This window comes from Ambystoma mexicanum, chromosome 13 (genome assembly GCF_040938575.1).
Source record: "Ambystoma mexicanum isolate Mex_15411 chromosome 13, UKY_AmexF1_1, whole genome shotgun sequence".
Classification (NCBI taxonomy): domain Eukaryota; kingdom Metazoa; phylum Chordata; class Amphibia; order Caudata; family Ambystomatidae; genus Ambystoma; species Ambystoma mexicanum.
The window spans coordinates 371,866,576-371,886,827 of NC_090938.1; the positions used below are offsets into that span (position 1 = coordinate 371,866,576).

The 20,252-nt window shown below is 48.4% G+C and overlaps 1 protein-coding gene across 2 annotated transcripts in view; it reads left to right on the plus strand.

The window, feature by feature from the left end:
- RAB2B (RAB2B, member RAS oncogene family) overlaps window positions 1–20,252 on the plus strand; it is a 635,145-nt gene that overhangs the window by 601,114 nt on the left and 13,779 nt on the right. For both annotated transcript variants that reach the window (XM_069633906.1, XM_069633905.1), the window contains 2 exons: window positions 7,680–7,791; window positions 7,944–8,012. In XM_069633906.1, coding sequence (XP_069490007.1) covers window positions 7,680–7,791; window positions 7,944–8,012 — 181 coding nt within the window. The remainder of the gene's footprint in view (window positions 1–7,679; window positions 7,792–7,943; window positions 8,013–20,252) is intronic.

Below are 20,252 nucleotides of genomic sequence, written 5' to 3' on the forward strand. Positions count from 1 at the left end.
GCACAGAAAGTACCTGAGGTTTGAAGCTGGAGACTCGCACTTTCAGTTTCGGGACCTGCCGTTCGGATTGACCTCCGCCCGAGGGTCTTCACCAAGCTAATGGTGGTGGTGGCAGCGTACCTCAGGCAAGGGGGGATTCACGTCCACCCCTACCTGGACTGGCTGCTCTGGGTGTGATCTCCTGAGCAAGCATTGGATCACCTCGGTCGCACCTGCCGCTCCCTCCACCGGCTGGGCTTCTCCCTCAATTTCAAGAAGTTGCATCTGACACCTTCCCAACAGCTCCAGTACATCGGGGCTGTGTTAGACACGTCCTTGGGGAAGTGCTCGCCTTCCAAGGTGAGGGCTCATCACATTGTGCAGATGGTGGACAAATTTCAACATGCCCAGAGTCTCCCGTCTTTCGAATTCTTAAGGTTGCTCGGCCTCATGGCATCCTGCATTTTTCTGGTGCCAGAGGCCAGGCTGTGGATGAGATCCCTGCAATGGGTCCTCAAGATGTCGGGCAAGATGTCGGATCCCGCTCAAATTCCACTCTCGGCCTCCCAGGATCTTCTGTGGTGGGCCAACAAGGGAAACCTGATGAAGGGGGAGCCGCTTTGTCAACCATGGCCGGAGGTGACTGGAGTGATGGAGGCTTCCTCTCAGGATGGGCCGCTCATGCCAACGACTTGACCGCCAGTGGTCGTTGGTCTCTGTTGGAGTCCAAACTCCACATCAACCTGTTAGAGCTGAGGGCCATCAGGCTAGCCGTGAAGGCTTTTCTGCCGTCTGTGCGGGGGAACAGTGTCCTGATCATGACGGACAACACAGTGGCCATGCATTACCTCAACAAAAATGGGGGGGGTAGGGTCACTCCCGTTGTGCAGAGAGGCGATGCAGCTCTGGTTCTGGGCCATCCAGCAGGGAAATTCGATCTCGGCAGTTCATCTGGCCGGAGACGAAAATGCGGCGGACGACGCTCTGAGGAGGCAGAGCACGATCTCTCACGAGTGGGAGTTGGCTCAGGAAGTACTTCAGGAGATCTTCACCCTTTGGGGAACCCTGCAAGTGGATCTCTTCGCCACCAGTGTCAACCGGAAGTGCGAGAGATTTTGCTCAAGGGAATTTCCTCCAAGAAGAGCCTCAGGAGATGCGTTCGTAGTGGATTGGTCATTCCCACTGCTGGACGCGTTTCCTCCAGTCCCGTCATTCCTCAAGTGTTGCGGAGGTTACGGAGGTTCGGTTCCCACATGATCCTCATTGCTCCGGATTGGGCCAGGAGAGCGTGGTACCCGGACCTTCTATAAATGTCCATCTGCCGTCCACGCCGTCTTCTCTACCGAGAGGATCTGCTCTCGTGCGCGCGAGGAGGGGGTGTGGGGGTGTCAGGTTCTCCATCCAAAGGTCAAGATTCTTAACCTTCACGTTTGGTATCTGAAAGGTTGAGGTATAAGGATTGGGACCTCCCGGATGACGTGATGAAGGTGTTGCTTTCGGCCAGGCGGCCTGCAACAAAATCCCTGTACCGTTGCCGTAAGTTCTGCGACTGGTGCAGAGGTCACAATGTTGATCCTTTTCAGTGCTCCATTCCTATGGTTTTGTCTTTCTTACTTTCTTTAGCCCACAGGGACCTTGTTCTGACTTAAGTGTCGTGTAGACCGATGAGACCTCCGTCCCCAAGTGACGTACAGGGGAACTAAAGAAACCCGCTGTACGACCTTTGAGGCCACAGGTGAGAGATGACTTCCCAGATCCACGGAACCTCTGGAACACTGATGCTGCTGTCAAAAAGGAACGAGGTTAAGTACCAGGCAACTACAATACATATACAGTAAACCAAGGATCTAAAGGGTCTTACCTATCGGGTGTTAGGAAAACCCAGGAAACCTAGTAGAGGTTCGAGACTCTGATGATGCGGCAGTCCCTGAAATAGTAGGACCGCAAGATAGCGTGGATGTAGGAACAGCCACCTGTAGGAGTGAAGGCGTGACTTGAATCCCCAGAAGGGAAATGGCGTAGGAGTTCAGTGAAGAACCAAAGGATGATCCAAAGACAAGTCAGGAAGTAGTCCAAAGTCCGGCAACAGGTAAACAGTTCCAAGCAAAGGTACAAGGGGTATCCGAAGGAGTCCGAGGTAGAGTTCTGTGATCAAAGGCAACAGTGGAGAAATGCGTAACGCCAAACAGAGTCTGAAGACAGCTGAGAAGCAATGAGTGTTCTGTCTCTCAGATCTTTATACTGTGCGTCTCTGGGTCATGTAACGTCTCTGGGTCACGTGACGACCACCAAGGTCACGTGAGGAACGCCACTCTGGATCACGTGATCGACGTGGAGACGTAACACCGCCCCTTCTACGTTCTCCAAGGCAATTGCCAATGCAGAAAGGGTTGCAATCGAGCCCGTACACCATAGCTGGTACGGAGTTTCCGGTCCTTTGGGTTCACCGAATCACCTGAGCCTCGAACCGTGGGAGGAGATGTTGGGGAAATGTGAGCAGTGTTCTGGTGTGTAGCGGACTGGTGTGCAGAGGATCGCCTAACAGACCTTCAAGTGGGTACCATTAAGGGTTACCTGGCAGTGCTGTCTATTTTTAAACGCTCGTCTGAAGAATGTTCTTACTTTAAGATTCCTTTAATTTCTCAATTTCGTAAAGGACTGACTAATGTATTCCCGCTGTCCCCTTTCCAGGCGACAGTTTGGGATTTAAATTTGGTTTTGTAATTTCTCATGGGTGCTCGGTTTGAACCTTTGCACTCTTGTCCTTTGAGATTATTGTCCTTCAAGACTGTGTTCTTGGTTGCGCTTACTTCCGCTCGCAGAGTGAGTGAATCGTAGGCACTTTCCTCTAAGCCGCCCTTTACTGTGTTCCACAAGGACCAGGTTGTACTGCGGGTACGTCCTTCCTTTCTACCTAAGGTAGCATCTGAATTTCATTTGAGTCAGAAGGGAGTTCTCCCATCTTTCTATCCTCCTCATCCTGGTAAGGAAGAGGAGCGACTCCATCGGTTGGATCCTAGGAGAGCTCTGAGCTTTTACATTTCTAGAATGTCCAGGGTCAGAGTGGATGATCAACTCTTTGTAGGATATGCTGGACACCGATTGGACCAGGCTGTTACCAAACAGACCTTGTCCAGGTGGATTATCCTCACCATTACGGAGTGTTACCAATTGGCGGGTAAGGACCCTCCTGAAGGCTTGCAAGCTCATTCCACTAGGAGCGTGGCTACTTCCACCGCCCTCCAGCGGGGTGTTCCTATTAGGAACATTTGTGATGCCGCTACATGGGCTTCGCTCCACACCCTTGTAAAACATTACTCCCTGGATACGATCCATAGTCAGGATATGGCCTTTGGTAAAGTGGTTCTTTATTCCGCCATCTGATTGGGTACTCTAAATTCTTTTCCCTCCTCCTTTTTCTGGTACTGCTTTGGGAGTCTGTCAAAGATGTGGAATACGTTGGTGGACACAATCCATTCGAAGAACAAGTTACTTGCCAACTGGTAACGTTCTTTCAACTGGATGTTCCTCCAACGTATTCCACATCGCCCTCCCAGCCTGACCCTCTGGAGAATTTCCTATGCGATTGCAGCTTACGTTTCCGCAAGGCTATGTGCAGTCAAGCAGGCATGAGACTGGTGTCACACGTTCCGGGGGGAAAAAACTTAAACTGAGGCTACGGGCGCCGTGCACCCTATTTATAACATCCGGTGACGTCGCCCTCAACGTAGGCCTTCGAGGGACATCGACCCGATGTCATCGACACAGGACACCCTCTTCCGAAAAAGTTGCCGAAGTGCACAGCTGTGGACATTACATGTCAAAGATGTGGAATACGTTGGAGGAACATCCAGTCAAAAGAACGTTACCAGTTGGTAAGTAACTTGTTCTTCTGATTGACAAGAGACGCTCCTGAAGGGACGACTTCTACCCTTGGGTTAGTTGGACCAACTAATCCCGAGACTAACTCGATTGCACCATCTTCCCCGACTGGCTGTACTTCTTTGCTGCTGCAGGAATCGAATGCCTTGTTGAGAAATCCATAGTCGAGCGCAACGTCTAAAAACCGGCCAGGAGCTCCAGGAGTCTCCCCAGGACCCTCCAGAAGCAGGACGACCAGAGCTCGAGTCCCCACACCAGGGTGCAGGACTCAAGGAGTGAAGGAAACCCAACCAGTGTCCAGGATCCGCAGTGGTGCTGTTTACCGAGCGCTGAAACTGCGAAGTACTGCTGATCTGAAAAGAGCCCGCAGCTGCCGCCGACCCCCAAATTGTTGCTGCAGGAATCCTCCAGACGTCCTCCCTCTTCTCCCCACGACTGAAGCCTATGAACCCAGGATCTGCATCACTGCAACCAGACAGAAGCCAGCGGGGCCACTCTTCTTATAACCAAAGGTACAGTTCCGACTTGGGGTACTTGTCTCAATGTCTTTAGCTTTGCTCTTCTCAGTTGAGACTTGCAGTAGCTACTTTGCTAGAGTTCATTGCAGCTGTACCCTGCACAAGTCCAACAGCGTGTGACCCTACAGTGATTTTTCTTCAACAAACTCTTTAACTTTGTGGAAGACTTTGCTATCTAAGAAGTGCCTCAGCTCCATAGACTGTGCTCCAATTGACTTTGGCTGTCCTGGCTCCCGGCAAACTCTTCTAGTCCATTTGACTTTGATATTTACTGTCCCTCAGAGGTGATAACTTGTATCTTAACTATTATTGCTGGGAAAGGTTTTTGTCTAGACTTCATTGGAAGATTTAAGTGCCCACATGCTCTGAGAACCTGTTTAACCTTTTTCCTTCCTTTAACCTTTCCTTTCTGTAAACCTCAGAATCTACAAAGGATACTAGTGATATATAAATGCCATTACTGTCCTAGTTAGTGAAGTCACCTCATGGTGTAGTTAGTGTGTAAGAAGAATCTCTAAAGAGTGTTTACTAGCTTTGTGTTGATTCTGGAGAAGTATTTTAAAGTATATTTGATTGTTACATATATTTCCCTTTTTAAAGAATGCTCATTTAAAAACTACTGTTAAATAAAGAAATAATTATTTATTTATCACTAAAACCTTGAGTGTAAGTGTTACTTGGCTACTTGTATTTGTGGATTTCATTGCTACTAAAAGTCTAATCTTTTCTTGGCCTTCATTGATATGCAGCAGGCCTTTGACACCATAAACTGTGAGATGTTATGGCAGAAACTTGCAAATTGGAACTGTCCGGAATCCCTGTTGCAACCGATAAAAGCACTACATTCAAACACATCAATCCGCATTAGGATAAATGAAAAAGGGGATTTATCTGAAGCAATTGTCACGCATAAAGGGGTGAAACAAGGTTGCCCCCTGGCTGCCGCTTTATTTAAGATTTTTATTGCCGATGTGCCTATTGCACTAAACAATTTGAGGTGCTTCCCTCCAAAAATCAATGGCCACCACATCCGCTGCGCAACATACGCCAATGACCTGGTCTTACTTGACTCTACCCAAATAGGGTTACAGCGACTTCTTCTAAAATTACAAAGCTACATGGACGAAAATGAATTAAGAATAAATGTTAAAAAAACGAAAATTATGAAGTTTATTCCATCGAAAAGGAAGAAAAAAGAATAACTTCAAGTGGAAAATTTATAATGAAGAGATCGAAGAAACTGCTTAAATCCGATACATAGGGGTAATGGCCAACAAATCGATACGTGAATGGAGCTGGGCCCAAGATCTATTCCAACGTATGCAAACGTTTTCCCTACAAGGAGCCAGAATTCAGACCTTATTTGGAAAATTTACTTTAATACCAGTATGCTCGTTCTACTTGCAGAAAGTAATACCTGCTGTTACATTTGGGGCGGAAGCAGGATGGAACATCGACCATAGAATTTGGTCTCAGCTTGAAGGTACCTTTTTGGAGAAGTGTTTTGAGGCTGCCAAATTACATATCCATGACCATCATCAGACATGAACTAGCATTGGATGAGCTCTATGGATCTGTGATCTGGAAATTAATGGAGCTACTAAGAAAAATGATCACCTCAAATCCTGAACCAGCATATGAAATAATTGCACCATCTGATAGCCATCCTCATGCTGGTGTACTTCTGTCATGGGTCCAAAGGGTGACGGTCATTTTGCAAGCAGCCACATCCCGATGGGCACGCTGTTGGCCCACCCTCAAATTGCAAAACAAAAAGTTGAAACAGTGGTCTTGGATTCAAAATCTGTCCAAGTATGAAAGACTACCTACAGCTTTAGAGCTTGGCCCCACAATGAATCAATTGGAAAAAATGCAAATTATCTGCAACAATTTCCATCCCGCCATCATTGCGATGGTTTCCTTCGATTGAGTCTAAATGCCTACAAATCGAAAAAAATAATGCCTTGAGACATATTGATGATGCAAAGGACGATGTTTGCAGATACTGCTCAGTTGACACTGAATCTATACAACGTCTGATTATTGAATGTCCCTCACTTAAAGATCAAAGGTCACTTCATCTGAGTAAATTTGCACCGATAGTTGACAATATGGACGACTGGTGGCTCTGTATCCTGAGTGGGAACTCTGTGCATTTAACTTGCTCAGTAATAACTTTCCTCGATACAATGATGGACTGATTGCGCAACGAAGCTGATTAGCTGTGAATCAATTCATGTACATAATTAGGTTTGACTAAAATTAAGAACGCCTGAGATCATATCTGAAGATCGGAGTATTGGTTTGCTGTAATAAAGGTTTGTAATAAACTATATGTTACATAATAAAAAAATAAAACAAATTTGTGGATTTCATTGCTACATCTCTACAGCTCACATTTACCCTTCTTGAAATAAGCCTGCCTGCTGAGTCGCAATACCACTTGTTTAGTACTGGCCTATACCAAAAGGTGGGTTACCTAATACCAAACGGACAAGTGTTGTGCAGTCTACCACAGGGTTGCTACATCAATTCTTGCCTTACTACCAAGTATTGCATCAAATTGGAAAGCAGAGAGAGGTTGTCCTGCATTTATGACATGAAAGCCATAGTCCAGAGAGTCAGTCCCTCAACTCCAGGTTCAAAGGGCGCTCCGTCTCCTGAGGCAACGTGGATGAGCCCTAGGAGATTACTAGGGAGAAAAATTGTGTAGGATCGTAAATGTTTAAACGGGTGGCATGCAACTGTTTCTGTTGTAAATATTAACTTTATTACAAGTCTACTGTTTTCCTGCTTCATTCCTGCCTTTTTCACTTCTTCTTTTCTGCCTTTCATTTCCCTCCATCTGTCCACATTCTTCCTCCTTAAATTTCTTTGGGGCAGGAGGTTAAGGGGGTGTCATGATACATGGAATGTTGGCTGGAATGTGTAGAAATGTCCCAGTCCACCACGATGGAGCATACAATGAGGCTCCCAGTCCTCTAAGGACAGGCAAACAGATAAAAGGCGCACTTCTGTTATATCACAAGTTGAAGAATTGGAAATGGGAACTGACCGATTGTGTTAAAACTAGCATTGGACTTGCACACAACAGGTGTTAATGAAAAGGCTTAAGACTTGTATGTAGCAAATATCCAGTCTTTATTATCCTTCTTTTTTAAATACTATGAACAGGTCCAATAAAAAGGCCCATGTGTAAACTTTCATACCTCGTCGTGAATCTATAGTCTCCCTGAATCTGTTCTGGAACTTTCATCCCTTAGACAAGGGCTTCTAAAATGTTCTTTGCTTGTTTTGCAGTGACTTGGAGTCAAGGCGCGATGTGAAGAAAGAAGAAGGAGAAGCCTTTGCCCGCGAGCATGGCTTAATCTTTATGGAAACATCAGCTAAGACGGCAGCCAACGTGGAGGAGGTAAAAAGGGGGCAACATTGAAGAGGTTTACATTTGGTTAAGGATGGAGGGTTTTGCAATCATTAGCCACTGTACGTTGATTTGAGTATTCTCTGCCTTTGTCCAGAAAGTAGCATGCCTCCAATTTCTTATTCTTTCTCTTTTTGTCTCAGGCCTTCATCAACACAGCCAAACAAATCTACAAGAACATCCAGCAGGGCCTTTTCGATGTGAACAATGAGGTACATCCGGATTAGGGGCATTGTGTGAAATGTGGCAGTGCGCATTTGGTTCATTTGCAGACCAAAATGTCTAAAGCTGGTTAGAAGTAGCGTGGCTATATGGGAGATCCGAACAGTATAGGGAGACATAACATGTTCTGAAAAAAGCATGCTCACAGAATATCGCAGATTTCCAAGGGTCCAGGTGACGCTTTCAGCAGTTATGTCAGGAATCGAAACTATTATGAAGCCTAGGGTTGTACTTTGCGCTGAACCCCATAGTAGACGGTCTCCAGACAGGCTTCCACACCCCAACAGATATCTTTCTTGCTCTTTATGTGGTGCATCACATGAAAATAGGTACTTGACCAAGAGCCTCTCCGCTCTTCTGCCTGCTAAATGCTCTCCCTGCTGCCTCTTTGCCCAGTCGGATGAGCAAAGGGCACATCTAAATCTTAGGATGTTTACCGGTTTGAACCTCTTTAAGCGGTTGTTCAAACCTCCTGATGTGTTTTAGGGAGATTTTGGACTACTTCCCCCTAGCCAATCTCGCCCTGATCTCCATGCCGCCAGGATTTATTACAAGGGTCCAAATACATAAAAAAGGGGCTAACATCCACTGCTTCCACGCAGGGCTGCTGTGCTGGAACAATGGCGACCCACGTTGGAGAGTGTTTCGGTTTGTGTTAGAGGGCTGTGTTGCAACGAAGTCTGTATAAAGTATGAAAAAGTCATTATTGTTGTTAGGAAGCAACTACATGGCAAGTTCGTAATAGCTTGTATTTGGGATGTTCCCTAGCAGTTGTTGGAGCGCCATGTACATTGGTGCGGGTGAGCGACGTCTCAGCGGGCTGCATAGGTTTTCTGCTACTTGATTTAGCGTCTCTCTCGCTTTCTGCTGGCCACAGTACTCTGATGACTGGAGTTTGTTTGCTAAGAGGCTCTGGTGCGCTGTTGTCTCGCGGGCTGTCTGCTCAGAACGTGTCTGTATCTTAAAAGGAAAAGAAAGAAACTGGCCAGCATTGTGTTCAGGAAGTATGGGGTGATCCACATTGGTACTGTTGAGATACATACAGGCACTTAGGGAGGGGGACAGGAACTGGGGCCATTCCAATGGCTTTGTTCCCCGTCTGGGGTATGAGTTGCTGTGGCTGTAACCTGGCTAGGTTCCCACCCCAGGTGAGAGGCATCCCAACCCCTCTTGGCGAGGTCCGGTAACTGACCTTTTCACACACCTCCACCCATTCTCCCAAGTCCTCCCCATCCCCCAGGTGATTAGCTACCTGTGGAGACCAGGAAAAAAAGTCTATATTTCTGTTACGATGGATTTGCCAAATCGGCCCTGCTGGGAGGATTTTGGGAGGCCAACCTATTACGGTGAACAGGAAAGACACTGAGAGGTTAGCCAAAATCCAATCAAGGTAAAGGCTGAGCAGTCAAGGTTTATTCTCAGGAAAAGTGTGAGAGTGGTCTAGGGCTACAATGCGTCCACACAGAACAACACTATGAATTCAAGTTAGACAGTAAGCATATCAAAATACAATTCTTTTATTAGGCCTTTAGTTACACACTTCGCATATAAAATCACAAGTAGGTATTATACTCAAAAACATATGTAACACATACACATTCACCATTAGAAGTATAGAATTGCATGTGAAATAATTACCATTATTGAACAGGTGAGAAGTTGGATGCAAGAAAAATAGGTATAAATAGTCATGATAGGCACAAGTACAGCTTCACTCTGTTATGAAGCCGAACCCTAAGATGTTATGGCTCCTTGTTCCCAAAAAGGTCACAAGTTCCAATATATAGCCTCTTCAGATAGGGTATTCAGAAATGATGCAGTTGGCTGAGGTGGTGCGTATTCTAAAGTGTTTAAAAGTTAAATAAGTATTTACCTAAATTCAGGTAAGTACTCCACTCTATCCTATTCATCAGGTCAGACTTAGGAAAGGATCTTTAACCCAGGTTTGGGCACCAGAGGCTAGGTCACAGGGTGTTTTTTTGTCAAGGACGTTATGCCCAATGTACCCTATGTACCCGTGAAGACCTTCTCTCCAACCTTGATTCCAACACCCCTTGTTTCCTCATCTTACTTGATCTCTCTTCTTCCTTTGACACGGTCAACCTTGCCATCCTGCTCAACCATTTCTGTGAAAACCTGTGTATCACCGATCAGGCCCTGACTTGGCTGACCTCTTTTCTCTCTGATCGACCCTCCCAGGTCCAACTTGGGTCCTTCCTCTCCTCTATCTCTACCTGTGGTGTTCCCCCATGGGGTCTAAGCTCTCTCCCTGGCTGTTCAACCAATACCTGGCACTTCTTGCCCACCGCATTGCCGCTCTCTGCCACAACATTCAGTGCTATGCGGATGACACTCAACTAATTTCCACCACCTCTTCTCCTTCTCTCATCTCTTACTGACTGTCTGCCATCCAGGAGTGGTATGCCGCCAATGATCTCTGCCTTAATGCTAGTAAGACCGAGATTCTCCTCCTCTGCACACCTGCTTCCTCCTTTACCGTCACTCTGTGGCCAGCCTATCTTGGCCCTTTTCCTGCTCCCACCTGTGAGGCTAAAAACCTCGGGGTCATCTTTGACTCCACACACTCCTTCTCTCCTCACATCTCTGACGTCTATAAGAAGTCTCACTACCAGCTGCACCTCCTCAGAGGTATTCTCCCGTTCCTCTCCTTCCCCCAGAAGCTCACTGTCTCACTGAAACACTTGTGTACAAGCACGATAGAAATAAAATAAATATCAATTCAGAGATCTGGTTCTCTCTAGGCTGGGCTACTGCAACAGCCCCTTTCTAAATCTGCCTAACTCTACTCTCCACCCTCTGCAACTCATCCATAACAGGACTGCGAGACTTGTCCTTGGCCTCAAGCCCAGGGATCATATCTCTCCAGGACTGAAATCTCTCCTCTTGCTCCCAGTGGCGGCAAGGATTAAGTTCAAAACCCTCTGCATTGTCCATAAGGCCTTCTGGTGCCTTAATACCTTAAACGCTCTTTTTGAAAATATCTTCCCTCTCGAGCTTTTCGCTCATCCGCCTCCAATTCCCTCCGGATCAGTCGCTTCTCCAAGCAACACGTTGGTGGTAGACCTCTTTCTTCGGCTGGGGCCTCCCTCTGGAACAGCCTCCCTGCCTCTATGAAACTTGAGGAGAACCACCTGTGTTTCCAGAAGCACCTCAAGACCTTTCTCTTTGCTTCTGCTTTCTCTCCTCCTCTCCCATGCTGATCGCCTGGCTGAAACAGAAACTGCACTGGTTACCTGGCTACCCTCTGAGCTTGAGCCCAGGTCCCCTCCCTGCCAGTTGCACACCTGCACTGCCTCCCTTGCAACCCTTGCACTCTGGAGTTGTTTTGTATCCCTACAGCCCCCTACAAGCACTTGAGACCTGATGTCTGTACTTACCCTTGCACGTGCCACCAGCTGGCCGCACTTTTTATTAGTTTTATTTATTTTACTGTTATCCTTTGTAATGCACTGCCCTCTTCCCCCTCGCACTTTTCCCCCATCCCCCTCCCCTGCACTTGCACAATCTCAATGTCACCTGGCCTAGTAAGATCATTGTCTGTCTTCCTTTTGTTCCCCCTCCCTTGCCTCATCGCGCCTTGAAAAACTGGTTTATAGCCGTGTTATAAATTACATATCACATCATATGGAGGACCGGGGGGAGAGAAACAGAGAGAAACAGGTATGTTAACTTACTCCCTGACACAAATTCTTCCAGATTCTACTGCAGGTCTTCCGGAAACTTTTGGGGACATTCTTTTGCTGTTGGGTCAGGTAAGGTAGTCCCAGGTGTCGCAGATTCATATATCACTTTCAGCGTTGGGAATTAGTTTCTCTGGGTCGTGGTGCTCGGGAATCATTTCCAGTCAGCTTCCAGTTGAACACCTAAAACAATGAAAGATGAAGACTTCTGCAGTGTAGACCCCCCCCTCAGTACACCTCATGGGATTGATGGACTGTTTCAATGAAGGTCCCTACGGCCAGGCTGCGAAAGGCAATCGTACAGCGGGGCACACAGAAGCAGACCCACACAACTTCCCTTGAAGTGAGATGGCTGAAATTGCGAGGACAGGCGATTTGTGGCACAAGCTGAAGATCTGCAAAGATCCAAGGCTCTACTCGGAACGACAACGACTGCAGTGAGATAGCTAGCCAGTCGAACAAATGATCCAGGTACTCTTCCAAAGGCTCCTAAAGCACAGATCTTCAACCAGTGGTCGAGACTGATTGCACCCACTGGTCCAAGGGTTGAACCACCAATGAGGGTATTCACAGATCAGGCAGAAAAACAGGGATTCACCGGGCCAATCACTGCAGTTGATGCTGGTCAGTTGCAGGGGTCGTTGTTACGCAAGATTGTATGCAGTACCCTTTGGGTGCACTACAACAACCCTGACCTCCTGGCAATAGGAACCCAATCTTTGGTATAAGTCTGTACTACACAGGTTGGTAGCGTGATTGAGCAGCCAAGCTTATCTTAAGAGGGGTCAATGTGAGCTGTAGGGGAGTTACAGAGATTCACAGTGGCAAGTATTCAAATAAACACTTATAAGATTTCTTGAATAAACATTTATTAATTTATCAGTCAGTTAGAGTAAGCCTTCCTCAGGAGGGAGCAATATAATAGTACCACTCAAATATACTTCATAAAATACACACTCTTAATATTTCTAAATCAGTAAGTACCCTTTTGGGCTGGCCCTCAGACACAACCTACACCCTCAGGTGACTTCACTAGCTAGGGTGCTGGGGACATTAATATATCACATTTGTATTTAGAATATTCCAGGGATGTCAAAGGAAAAGGTTATTGGAACATACAAGAGACCACAAATATTCTTAAGCAGGCAAATACTTTCAGATCCCCCAATAAGAGTCATTCAGTGGAACAGGCTAAGCCAAAGTCAATGGGCAACAGTCTATATGAGCTGAAGCACTTCTTTGCAGGTAAGTAAGACAAGTCTTTGCACAATGTTTGAGAAGGCTTTGAAGAAAAACAAGAATCAATGTCGGGCCACAGGCTGTTAGACTTGTGAGTAGTAGAAGATGCAAGCAACTCTACAACAAGAGGTAACTTCTCTCTGACTTTTATAGTACCTTTGTATTGAAGAAAAAGTGCAGCAGATGACTTCTGTTCCTGAGCAGCTCTGCAGATCTCACTGTTCCTTCGCCTCAGTCATGGGGACAAGAGGGAGGACTTGTGGGGACTCCTGCACTGCAATGGTACGGTCACGGCTCGCAACCGGAAATTTTCAAACAAGTGGCTGTTCGATGTTTCAGCTTCTCGCGTCTACCGCAAATAGCAACACAGCGGTTCCTGGCTGTCGAGATGGGCTTTCCTTGCTTCTGGGGTCCCGCACTCTGTTGAGGGTGCTCAGGCTCAGTCCTGCTTCCTGGGAGTCCGGAGGATCTTCCTGGAGCTCTTGGCCAGCTTAAAAACAACACACACAATCTGGTGTTCCTCTCCCTGGCGTTTTCGTTTCCAGCAGCAACTCTGTGGAAAATCAACCAGCTCTGAGAGACTGTCCAGGGGGCTTACTTTGGAGTTGATTGGTCCCACCAACTCAAGGGGAGAAGTTGTCTTTGCAGGGGGTTCTCTGTCGATATGAATTTGGAGTTTGGGCACAGCAGCAGGGCTTCACCGGGCAAACCAATGGTCTAGGAGTTGCAGCAGGCCTCCTCTTCAAGTTCTTCTTTGGTTTCTTCGTCCACTGGTCGACTCTGCCTTCCAAGCCAAAAGCCTCATCTTTTATTCAGTTCTCTCCCATTCATTCCAGCCTAGCTGTCAGTTACCCAGCAGAGTGGCTGTCCTTGTCGGACAGTCAGCCGGCCAATCTCTACAGAGTGCATTTGGGTCTCCTAGGAGACTAAGCACAGGGAGTTTCGGGCACCTCTCTCACTTCCTACCCACCCCAGACACCCTGAAACCTGTGGCGGGTGTAACTCATGGAGCCCACCAAAGACAAAACAAACAAAGGGACCAACCCGGGTTTGGCGCGCAGAGTAAATCTCAAGAAGGACCTTTCCACAAAGAAATGGCAAAAAAAGAAGACCTGGGATCCTATTTGACAAAAATGGCACCCATGGGTGCTTTACCGTGGCTGCGAACGCAGCCCGCAGTAAAATCCCAGAATGGTAGTAAAACGGAAACCACTGCCACCAGCCTTTCATCGAGGAAATGGTGACATTAAACTTTTACATGAGAAGCAAGACAAAGGGGATACTAAGTAACCCCTCCAGCACCCTATTGTAAGATCGTGTGTGCTGGGTCTAGAAAATTACATATGTAAGTAAAGTCAATTTCACTTTATTGCTCTGGGAAACAGTAGTTTATCCCAGAGAAGTTATTTAAACCTTTGGGAAATCTGGAAGACTCCCCTGTGTCACTGCACTGAAGGTGCTGTGTGACACAGTGTAAAAGTTGATGCCTATGGAGTTTGTCAGACTCCACAACCAAAATAAACAGTGTACAAAATCACATTAAAATACATGAGAGAATGGAAAAAGTGTCTCACTCTCTCCAGGTTAAAAAATGTAAGTCCTCAAAATCCAGCAGGCGCTTCTACTAAATCCATGGCCTCCAGCATGATGGCATCGAATACACGCGCTGAGATGGGTCCAAGCGTCGAAACTGCTCCCGAAGCTTCGGGAAAAGCTTTCTAAAGCCTGTTTAGACGTTTCAGACCCCCTACGCTGCTTGGATCAAGTCGGACGAGAAGGACAGCACTTCCTTCTTCAAGCTGTGCTCCGACTGCGGTTTGATGAATGTATACATGGACGACAAGCATTCGCAGTGTCTGTATTGCCTGCACCTGATGCACAAGGAGGAAGATTGGGCTTTTTGCCATGGCTTCTCGAAAGCGCACATTGAGGGACCGACATCAACAGCTGGAAGCTTGGCTGCAAGCCAAGGCCTCTGCACCGGGTGGCACCCAGGGGCATGCCTCTCCCGGATCGGGGAAAACTGAGCTGGCTTCTAAGTCCTTTGAGGGTGCCCCACCTGTGGGGGCCCAACACAAGGCCAAGCACAGCGAGTCCGCTTCCGTCGGGGTCGCCGCTGCTGCGGGTCCCGCGACGGTAAGGGCGTGCCCATCATCTGCATCTATCTCCAGTCTCCTCCAAGAAAACGTCGGATAACCCCGGGTAAGCTACGGGAGAATCCGGAGAAGAAGGCCAAGCAGGGTACGGTGTCTGGCCTACCTGTGGCGGAGAAGGCCAAAGGAGACAAAGGGTCTGATCCGGCCCTGAAGGAGAAGGCCAAACAGGACAAGACCTCTAATTCGGCCGTGAAGGGCAAGACCAACCAAGACATAGAGCCCGGCATCACTGTGAAGGCCCAGGTGCACCAGGCAAAACTTTCACCCTCCCTCGAGGCGGTAGTGGCATCTCTTTCAAAGGCTATAGGGCGGACTCGCAGAGTGCCCTGGCGACGGCAAGGGTGACCCTTCCCACCAGGAGGGAGGCTTCGAACATGCCCTCTAATAAGACTCCGGAGAAGAGGATACCAAACCTCAGCCTGAGACTGACCCCTCTAGACCCGAAGAAAGGGGTAGGGGGCGTGGAAGGTCTGCAGGGAATGGACATTTCTTCGGCTGAAGATGAGGACGAGGTAATTTCCGTCCATGCTGTCCAGGAGGATGATGATGACAACAGAGGTGTCGGGGATACCGTTGATGGAGGTGATGACTAGGGGCCCAGGCCCTTCACCTATGCCCCAGAGGCCACCTAGAGACTTTGCACTGGACATCTCGGCCCTCAACTCATTGGTGTCCGAGTACACCAGTGCCAGTCACCCCATTGCCACCGGGGGAACCACCGACCAAGAAGAGGAGGAGACACCTGATGCCTCCATGCCACCCTTCTCTACCCTCTCCACCCCAAGGGCGACGGAATCAGATATGGCGCCGATGGGCATGGATGATGACGGCGGCATGGGGGACCTCCCATCGCCTCTGCCCCGAGCCTCTCCCCCAGACGAGATAGGATTGTTCCACGTGATGATCTCCCGCGCATCAGAGCTTTTCCATCTGAAGCCGGAGGAAAAGGAGGGTTTCTTGTATCAGCGCCGAGAGGCGAAGAGGAAGACCATCCTCTCAGTTCTGCTATTGGACGATGTTTGGGATGAAGGGCTGGCTTTGATGAAGAATCCTGCCCCAACAAAGGGAGACGAGCTGGAGAAGAAGTACAGGGTGCCGAACTCTGCAGCCAAATGCCTGTCATCTCAACTGTCGCCGGACTCCGTGGTCTCAGCGGCTGCCTCGAACAAATCGTCGGGCTCGATGTCTTCAGCTTCTTTCACCCCTCCGGACAGCGAGGGGAAGAAATTGGACTCGATGGGTAGAAAGTTTATCTACTCTGCAGCGACCACGTTCAAGGATGACAAAGCCCTCACCATCGTTGCTCGATATGACCGGGAGCTGTAGTTTAAGCTAGCTCCTCTCCTGGACTTCCTCCCCGGCGACAAGTTGGTTGAGGCCTTGGAACTCCTGCAAGAAGGCGAGGTGGCTTCGGATCATGTCATCACAGTGGCCATGGACATTGCGGATGCAGGATTCCGCCAGATGGGGAACGGCGTCTGCCTTCGTTGTCGTGGCTGGCTCAGGGCACAAACTTTAGACGGGAGGTCCAGACAAAGGTTTTGGACATGCTCTTTTACAGGGACAACCTGTTCGGAAAAGCGGTGGATGAATCCCTCCAGGCCATCAAGGCAGACACAGAGACGACGCGTGCCCTAGGCACTCTACGACGACGGCAGTCCTTTTGTTCCTCAGGAGGGAAATCTAGCCGATCTTCGAGGGGTTTAGGCGGGAGCTCCACCTCTTACCACCAGCCCCCACGCACTTCTACCCAGGAAGCCAACAGGGGCCGCTCCAAGGCCTTCAGGGGCAGACACCAACATCGTTGGGGACCGCAGGGTGGCCCGTCGACCTCCAAACAGGATTGAACCAACCAGGATGTCGGACCCCCACCCATGCACTCCAGTGGGAGGCCAGCTGGCGAACTTCATCAGCGTGTAGAAGACCATCTCCACCGACCGTTGGGTGCTAGACGCTCTCGCCTGCGGACACACATTAGTATTCCAACTAAAGTGTCCCCGAATACCACTGGTGGCCCATTAGGAAAATCACATCCCTCAGCTGCTGCTGGAGGTGCGGGCTATGTTAAGGAAAGGGGCGATAGAGCTGGTTCCCAAGCGGCTCTGGAGTTTACTCAAGGTACTTCCTCGTACGAAAGAAGACCGGGGGCTGCAGGCCTATCCTCGACCTACGGCGACTGAACAACTACATAAGGTCCCAGAAGTTCAGGTTGATCACTCTTCAACACGTGCACGGACAACTGGAAGAGGGAGACTCTCTGTCGTCGTTGGACCTGGAGGATGTGTACTTCCACATCCCCATCCACAAAGGACACAGCAAGTTTCTGCGCTTTATTGTCAAGGGAAGCATTACCAATTCAAGGCCCATCCTTGGGAACTGAAGTCGGCACTCAGAGTTTTCACCAAGTGCCTTCCTCCGATGGCGGCCCATCTACGACTGCAAGGGATCCACGTCTACCCTTATTTGGACGACTAGCTCATCCGGGCCAGATCGAGTGACATCGCCGTCGACCACACAGTGAGGACCGTCAGACGGATCTGGGGTTCTCAGTGAATTATGCCAAATCCTGCCTGACTCTACCGCATGACGCTCTGTTCCTGGGATCCCGGCTCAACACAGTGTCGGCAATCTTGGGCAATGGCTGTTGGCACTGAAGATCGCCGCAGTGAGGGCCATCAAGTCTCTTCCCGGCATGATGTCGTCATGCATTTACCTCATTCGACTCTGCAGGTTGTGGATGCGCCCGCTACAGGAGTTCCTAGACGCCCGTTGGGTCCAGGTGTCTGGATGCTTCAAAAACAGGATCGTGCTTGATGAGGAGTTCTGTCGAGTGATAAGGTGGTGGGGTGTGCGCTCCAAGCTGTCTGGAAGCACAGATTTGCAGACACCCCCCACTCCCCGTACCAGGAGACAATCACGACGGACGCTTCCCTGGAAGGATGGGGAGCCCACAATGGCCGTCTTCATGCCAGAGGCCTGTGGTTACCAGAGGAGAAGACGTTGCACATCAACGTCCTGGAACTAAGGGCTGTTTTTTGGGCCCTCAGGTTTTCAGCCTTCCCTCAAGGGCAAGGTGGTGAGGGTCTTCACGGACAATACCACCACAATGTTTTACATCCAGAAGCAGGGGGGCACCAGATCCCCAGCACTCTCCAAGGAGGCGCAGGATTTATGGCACTGGGCCGTCGCCCAAGAGATGTTCCTCGTTCCGTTTCACCTGGCAGGAGTAAAGAAACACTGTTGCTGACTCCCTCAGCAGGGAGCTCCACTCTTGCCACGGGTGGGAGCTTCGACAAGATCAAGTTGACTAACTTTTCCTTAAATGGGGCAATCCCCAAATCGATGTTTTTGCGACGGCGACGAACACCAAGTGCCAGAGGTTCACCAGCAGGTACCCCAAGCCCAGGGGCATGGGGGACGCATTCTGATTCCCTTGGGAAGGCCTGTTTCTGTATGCGTTACCTCCGTTGCTTCTTCGAGTCATCAATCAACTCAGAAGGTGCAGGATGTTCCTTGTCACACTAGCTTGGCCGAGACAGATCTGGTATCCGGACCTGCTCAGCATGTAAGCGTCACTGCCAGTCAAGCTGCCAGTGGTCGCGGATCTTCTCGCCAGGGAAGAAAGGCGCAATTCTTCACCACGACACTGGGTCTCTGAACCTGGAGGCCTGATTCCTGCAGCATTAGAGTTCGGTTGCTACGATCTGCCGGCGGACTGCTAAGAGAGTCTCGCCAAGGCCAGGGCGTTGTCTACTTTGAAATGCTAGGGACACGAATGGAAGCGCTTTGCAATTTGGTGCCCTTCTCAGAAGATCAACCTTCTGCGGGTCACGGCCTTGGGAACTCAATGTGGTTCTGACTAGGCTCATGTTGCCCCATTCAAACTAATGCATTCAGTAACGCTCAAGTTTTTGTCGTGGAAGACCGCTTTCCTAGTTGCCATCACCTCTGCGAGACAACTAGGTGAGACCCAGGCCCTGTCAAGCAAGTGGCCTTACTTGACTTTTCACGAGATGAGGGCGGTGCTGTGGGCGCACCCCTCCTTCATGCCCAAGGTTCCGTCGGAATTCCACCTTAACGAACCCTTGGTGTTACCTGTGTTTTCTCGACGCCTTTGTCGCCGGCTGAAAGGGCTTTGCACTCACTGGATGTGGCCCGAGCGCTGAAGTTTTACGTGGCCCGCACAAAGAGTTTCTGGAAAACTTCTCTGCTTTTTATGAACTTTGCTGAGGCTTTTGTCCTTCAATCGTAGTTGAATGGAAAGCTCTGCCATTCCTACAGAAATGTTCCTTGGCACAGCAGAACTCTTTGTTTCTGCTTAATTCAGACCCTATTTTAATTGTTTTGAATGATTGCAGTCTGCTGAGATTGATTTAGATCTGCTAATTAACAATCGAGTAAAAGCTACAAAAAGATGCTCTGGATATTTGATTGGAGGGATACGAGCACAGAATGTATAAAATATAAAACCTTTTTAAATCTTAAGGATGAAACCAAAGCTTATAATTCTCTTCCAAAATATCCGGGGAAGTTTCCTTGCCAAGTGTATAGAGGTCATTGACTCAGAATGCGTTTGAATCTGCTGCCGACTAGAGAAGTGGTTGTCTGTGTCAAAAATGGAAGGCAAAGGAAAGAAGTTGTCGATTCTGCAATAAGTTGTTCGACCCAGAAACATATGTTATTTTTCTGTCCGTTGTTAGCTGACGCAGGGGCATTGTTCTTAGGAACCTGTTTTAACCAACTGAGATTGTTAACCTAGGAAGATGCCTGGATTTTACTGTGTAGTGGCCAGTATGTAAATGTTAGTCTGGCCGTTATTAGATGTGTGCAGTATATTGGTTTAGTTGTTAAATTAGGTGTCGACGTATTACAGATGCACTTTCTGCTTTATTCTCATCTTTTATAATATATATCGATAAGAGATTGATTGAATAACATTTTTGTCAAATGTGTTTTATAAGATTTGAAATTTGGAACCGTTTTTTTCTCGCGATTGTTTTTTTTTGTGTTTTATAATTTTTTATTCATTTTAAATAAGAACATAATGATGTACAGCAAATCTGTGAACTGAGGAAAGTAAATTAAATATTCAAAGAACATGTCAAAACCGAGTAAAACAGAGAGTCAATAAGCG